Source organism: Salmo salar, chromosome ssa10, assembly GCF_905237065.1.
Source record: "Salmo salar chromosome ssa10, Ssal_v3.1, whole genome shotgun sequence".
NCBI classification, from domain to species: Eukaryota; Metazoa; Chordata; class Actinopteri; order Salmoniformes; family Salmonidae; genus Salmo; species Salmo salar.
This window is the reverse complement of record NC_059451.1, coordinates 112,411,235-112,417,123: the sequence shown is the minus strand read 5'-3', so window position 1 is coordinate 112,417,123 and position 5,889 is coordinate 112,411,235. Positions and strand designations below refer to the sequence as shown.

Below are 5,889 nucleotides of genomic sequence, written 5' to 3'. Positions count from 1 at the left end.
TGTGTGACCTGACCACTGTTTGAACACTGTGACCTGACCGTTTGAACACTGTGACCTGACCACTGTTTGAACACTGTGACCTGACCACTGTTTGAACACTGTGTGACCTGACCACTGTTTGAACACTGTGTGACCTGACCACTGTTTGAACACTGTGACCTGACCACTGTTTGAACACTGTGTGACCTGACCACTGTTTGAACACTGTGTGACCTGACCACTGTTTGAACACTGTGTGAAAAACTTCTACAAACTGTCGAGAAATTAAGAAAGACATTGTTAGAAGGAAGTAGACAAAATAGTAATTTATTAATAACTTATCATTTCTTTACATTCGTAAGACAGGAGTGTGGACTTGAGGAGTGGTGAGGGTTGAAACCAAGATGGCTTCTCCCACAGACAGTTCTTCTCTCAGGAACGAGAGAAAGCCAAATCCACCCATAATTTTGATTATTTTCTAAAACAACAAAAAACTGCATTTCACAGAATTTCCCTGAAGAGGCAAGGCCTCCTTTTTTGTCAACATCTCCCAGACTTTGTAAGCCTTGAACACAGATAAGCATTCATTTGCATTAACCCTAATTGTTCCTCACTAAACAACAACAGAAAGTCGCCATCTCAAATTGGCTTCATTAAAGGTATTTCCACCAAACTTAACAAATTTACAACTCACATTTCTTAACATAGGCATGCACTGACAGTTTCAGCGATTTGATGTAGAATTATTTTGCTATGGTTCAATTCGGGTAGAATTGTGATAGGAGGTGAAAGCATAGCTCGGGGAAAGCCCTTTGAGGGTTAATGCACAATAACACATCTATGTACAGAACTAAGGCATACAACCAAGGTGACTGATTTGTGTGAGGGTGGGGGCAAAAAAGGCCTGTCGGCTGAAATTACATATAAAGCGAATATGATATATATATACATACACAATTTTACGATTCTTGGAAAACCTACTACATTTTTTGGCATAATAAACTTAGATACTGATCAATATACAGTTTGTTTGCTTACATAAAATAAGATTTCAAAAAAAGAATAATCAGTACCCACTTGTTGCAAAGGGTATATACTAGACAAGAACAAGGCTTTACTGTATTGTCTTTTATATTAAGATATATACACTTGTATAAATGATTAAAATGACTCCACACATGTAAAATCGAGTTCAATATACTGTGCCGTCTAACCGGGGATGTTTCAACCCCGAACAGGCAAGTCTTCACTGAAGACAAGTAATATGCACCCCAACAAAAATTATGAAGGTACAAGTGCTAGCCCAAAAAACAAAAAAGTATTTATAATCATATATATGTTCAGATAGAACAATCATGTTTCTTTGGCACACCAGCCTTTCGTCGTGAAGCTAAACATACACCAGACCATCAGACCACTTAACATCTCTTTCAAAGCATTGACAGAATTTTTGGGGGGCAAAAACCTCATCGAGTCCAATAGCAATATAGGGTTCTAGAAAGTTCATGTGCTTTGTCTTTCTTCGCTTCCCCTCTTTTCTCTTTCTTTCTTTATCTGTTCCCATTTTTGCAGCAGCTGCTTGTGAGCCCTCGGGCAGATCAACCACGTGCCCCCTTCAGAGTCCATGCTTGGCAGCTGTCACCTCAAGCCAACTGTGTCAACAACGGCATGATGTCACCGTGTCACAACAGGTGATGGAAATAAAGTAGAGAAACATTTCAGCGTTTCAGGAGGTTTCATTACACCTCTGAGCCAGTAAGGGGGTGATGGTGGCGCTGCCTCACGTGGACTCCAGTGGGTCCAGCTGGAAGACGTTGTGGTTGGTGGGGGTGGTGAAGTACAGAGGTTGTGTGGGGGTCACCACCCGGTTATCGCAGGGGCTCTTCAGGCCCAGGGTGCGCTCAAAGTCCAGGAGTTGGCCCATGAAGTTGAAGTTGGGCGAGATGTTGGACTTCTTCATCTTGACGATGTCGTAGGCGTCGTTCATGGACAGGTTGAGCTTCTGCATGAGGTAGGCTACGGTTACCGTCACAGAACGGCTGATGCCGGCCAGACAGTGGACCAGGACGCCACATTTTTGACCGCGGGCCTCATCTGAGAAGGAGAGGAACAAAGAGGAAGAACAAGTTACAGACTTTTGTCAGATATTCATAATTTGTATTTAGAGAAAACACAGCAAGACAAAAACAGATAGATATTCTGAAAATGAGAAATGCCTACTGTGAAGGGACTAGTGTAAGGGAAACCAGATAAAACAATGCCTGTTGTGACAAAACAACAGTCACATTCAAGTAGTAGACTCTACACTACAGTTAATGCTGTAGTGCTAAATGCTAATCGGTTGTAGTCAACATTGACTGGGCCAGTTCCACGGTTAAGCAGCAGAAGTCTGAAATGATCGTAACAGTCTCCCGCACACGTCAATCAACAAACGGCTGCGGTCTGGTACTCTGCGTACTCTGCGCATAAACAGAGCCGACATTCTTTAATTTGGTCAGGAGTACCACGACTTGGAAATGTACTATTAACGCTCTATCAAGTCATTCTTCAGCCTGCCCGGTTACTTGACAATGGTGCCATTTGGGCGTGTAAACGTAGGAGTCATGAGGGCACCCTGTCAGGGCTTACAGGATGTCAACAGAGCCTGTAAATGGCTCTCTTTGTGAAAGGAAAACATCGCAGCACTGTCCTAGATTACTTTCAATGGCCGTTTCCTTCCTGTTGTGTTCAAATTACCCCCCTCCTTCCCCCTCTCCAATTTCCACACAGGCCTTTGTATTACAATTACACAAGGCTGGGGGTAAGCTAGGCCCCGGCTGCAGACAAAAAAGCAGACAGGAAGTATTCCATTGAAGTTTAATCATTGTAATTGGGAGCAGTTTATAGTAAGGACCATACAGCTAGAATAGTATTTATCTGCTTGGCACAATGGCATGAATCTTGTTCCCTCTGTAAATCCCTCCTTAACTGACTTAATAAGAAAGTACCCATTTTTTTTACATTTACATTTTAGTCATTTAGCAGACGCTCTTATCCAGAGCGACTTACAGTAGTGAATGCATACATTTCATACATTTTTTTTTCCCGTACCCAAGGACACCTATAATCCAAATTTCACAACAATAACTAAATAACTTCCTGGTGATATGAAGATATCTTACTAATAAGATGCCTGTACTGTGGGCCTGTGGCTTTCTTTCACTTGTTAGGCCAATCATTGCTATATAGGCGTAAATATACAACTACATTTATTACCCTCAATTCATTCTGTGGTGATGTAAAATAAGCCTGCTTTATATATATATATATATTAACCGTGCATCTTAAAATCAATTGTTGTGTGTAAAATATAATTTGAGAGCTATCAGTGTGCTTGAATAGACGTTATTGTGCTTACCTATGAAGCCAATGGCCTCTGGGAAGAACTGTGACAGATTCTGGCTCCAGTGATCTGAGATGGGGATCTGCTTGTACTTGAATTCCCCTGCGTTCTCGAACATGTTGGGCAGGTTGGGAGTCACGTTCAGAATGTACTTGATGCCAAACTCTTCCAGAATATCCAGGTTGGTGGAATCCTTGGCGCAGCCCAGGTAGAGGTGCGGGAGGATCTCCACTGGGAAGGAGGGCTGAGGGTTGGAGAGGGGACTGCCGTCTGAGTCTGTGGCGCTGCTCGGGTCTCGGTCGATGTCGGACTCGATATCCGAGGAGTCTGAGCTTATCCGCAGCCCCCCGAGGCCGAGCACCTGGGCCGTAGGAGAACTGCTGTTGAAAGAGCCGACCAGATTGGTCTCGCACTGGGCAGGGAACTCGGCTTGGAATTTGCTGAAACCACCTGTAAGGTGAATGAAATAATAGTGTTAGACAAATCCATTGATAAAAACAGGCCTCGGCTACTCTATGTTGTGACCTAACACACTTGCATTATCCTATGCGTTTTTGCGCAAAATGCATCCAAAATATCACTTATTCATTATTATTCACCAAATTAGGCCTACATTTTAGTGTGAAATGTGTGCTTCTGGAAAGAATAACAAAACTCACCCTCAAGGTAAAAAGCTTTGTAGCCCTCGTCTTTCATCCTCTTCAGGAGCAAGCCCAGCACCGAGCCCCCGTTGACATTTTCGTTCCATTCCCTGCTGTATTCGTCATATAGCACAATGGTATCCGTCTTGCACCTCCGCGCAAATCTCTCCCGGTCCTCGCCGTTTGAGAGCAAGGACTTGATGGAAAGATTGCCCTTCTTCAGCCGCCGGAGCATCAGACTCGGGATGGCCACGTTAATCGCCGTTTCGACGTGCGAGGACTCGTATAGCTCCTGCGCTCTGCAGTCCATTACCAATAGGCAGTCTTTGCGCGTCTTGAGGTGCTCCTGCAGCCACTCCACGGTCTTGCTGATAGCCATTACCGATTCGAACTGAACGGGCTTGAGCTTGTCAAGCATTTAGCAACAAAAAACAATTGTCACTTCACTGCAGGAAAATTATGTGCTTGGTCCCTTTAGGCTACCGCAAAAAAACGTCCACAACAACAGAACGTTATGAGGACTGGATCATTGAAGAAATGGCAACGCAGACTGATCGAGATAAAATATATTCTGGAATAATTTAAGAAATTAAAAAGGATATATTGTATTTCTCACGACCTTGGCGGTTTTGTAGGCCTAGTTTGAAACGAAATCAACAAAACAAGATTGTTTCTTAAATATCCGACTGTAGATTGCCTATAGGCCTACACTAGCAGTAACACTCATTCATGCAGCTGCGTGAAGAATGTCCCATGTATTTATCAATGACTCACTGGCCAGCACTGACGTTGTCTTCGTGTTATATAACTGCCGCTTTCGCATAGAAAATATTATTCTTCTGTAAAAATCTAAATAAGAGGGATTGATTGCAGTTCAGTTACAGATGCAAAGCACTTGAATTTCCAATAATTATTTCTGTTGTCGTCTATTCCCAACGTTCTCGTTGTGAATAAGCGTATTTTGTTGTTGTCGACACTGGGTCGTCGATGTGCTCTCTGCAGCGCCAAACTAGTGAATGGTTACAAACCCGAGGCGTTTCAATGGATACATTATATCCGCCAGCCAATCAGAGGGTGCCGAGCAGTCGTCGCCCTGGAAACGGGGCCGGTTGGAACGGACTGTGGTGATGAATTGTTAATAACTTTGTCATTCACAAAAAAAAAAAAGGCTAAGAATTTCCGCTCCGGATAAAGTGAGTGCAAACAAACAGAAGCGGCACTGCAGGGGGAAGGAAGGAGAGGGTATTACTTTAGTGCGTAGAGGGGGATCCTACCTTGTGCTCAGATTTCTTAATGCCGAAGTTGCGCTATGACAGGTTTATTGCACGGTGAGGCGGAGTTTTAGAGACGATTTATTTGGGGACAGGAGGCATGATTGAATTTTGGAACCCCAGTGAATGTATTTATTTTTTATTGTTGTAATTTTTGTCAATTAAATAAACTATTTTTATGATTCCATAAAATGTTAAAGGATGTAATTATTTAATTCATATATTGCAATTCATTTGGTCTTCTAATTTAACATGCTTTGTAAAGTAGATTCCAATGTAGGCCTATTGGGCGCGAAAGGCTGTTCATAACGCATGCTTCATTCCAGTATCCGTGCCAAAAATGCACCTGCAGTATGTAGGCCTATATGCTAGCCTAGGATACACAGGCTGCGTTTACACAGGCAGCCCAATTCTGATATTTTTCCCAACTAATTGGTCTTTTGACCAATCACATCATATATTTTCACATAAGCTCTTTTTCAGATCTGATCTGATTAGTCAAAAGACCAATTATTAAAACCAATCAGAATTGTCTGCCTGTGTAAACGCAGCCACAGATGATTAATAAATATGTTGGTTTTCTGAAACAGAAGTGCGTGGGTTGGATGCTATAGCA

General features: G+C 42.7%; 1 protein-coding gene across 1 annotated transcript; it reads right to left on the bottom strand.

The window, feature by feature from the left end:
* Positions 1-290: 290 nt before the first annotated feature.
* dusp6 (dual specificity phosphatase 6) lies at positions 291-5,004 on the bottom strand. Its single transcript, NM_001165367.1, has 3 exons — positions 4,021-5,004; positions 3,377-3,811; positions 291-2,073 (listed from the first exon to the last, which is right to left on the bottom strand). Exons 1-3 carry the CDS (start codon positions 4,418-4,420, stop codon positions 1,760-1,762), a joined length of 1,149 nt encoding a protein of 382 aa, NP_001158839.1. The 5' UTR covers positions 4,421-5,004; the 3' UTR covers positions 291-1,759.
* Positions 5,005-5,889: the final 885 nt, after the last annotated feature.

Bases quoted from the DNA above. Each gene is read 5' to 3' on its own strand.
- dusp6 (NM_001165367.1), bottom strand. From the start codon at position 4,420: ATGCTTGACAAGCTCAAGCCCGTTCAGTTCGAATCGGTAATGGCTATC. The intron at 3,812-4,020 runs GTGAGTTTTGTT...TTCACCTTACAG, and splicing joins CAAAGCTTTTTACCTTGAGG to GTGGTTTCAGCAAATTCCAA. The intron at 2,074-3,376 runs GTAAGCACAATA...TCTCCTTCTCAG, and splicing joins AGAGGCCATTGGCTTCATAG to ATGAGGCCCGCGGTCAAAAA.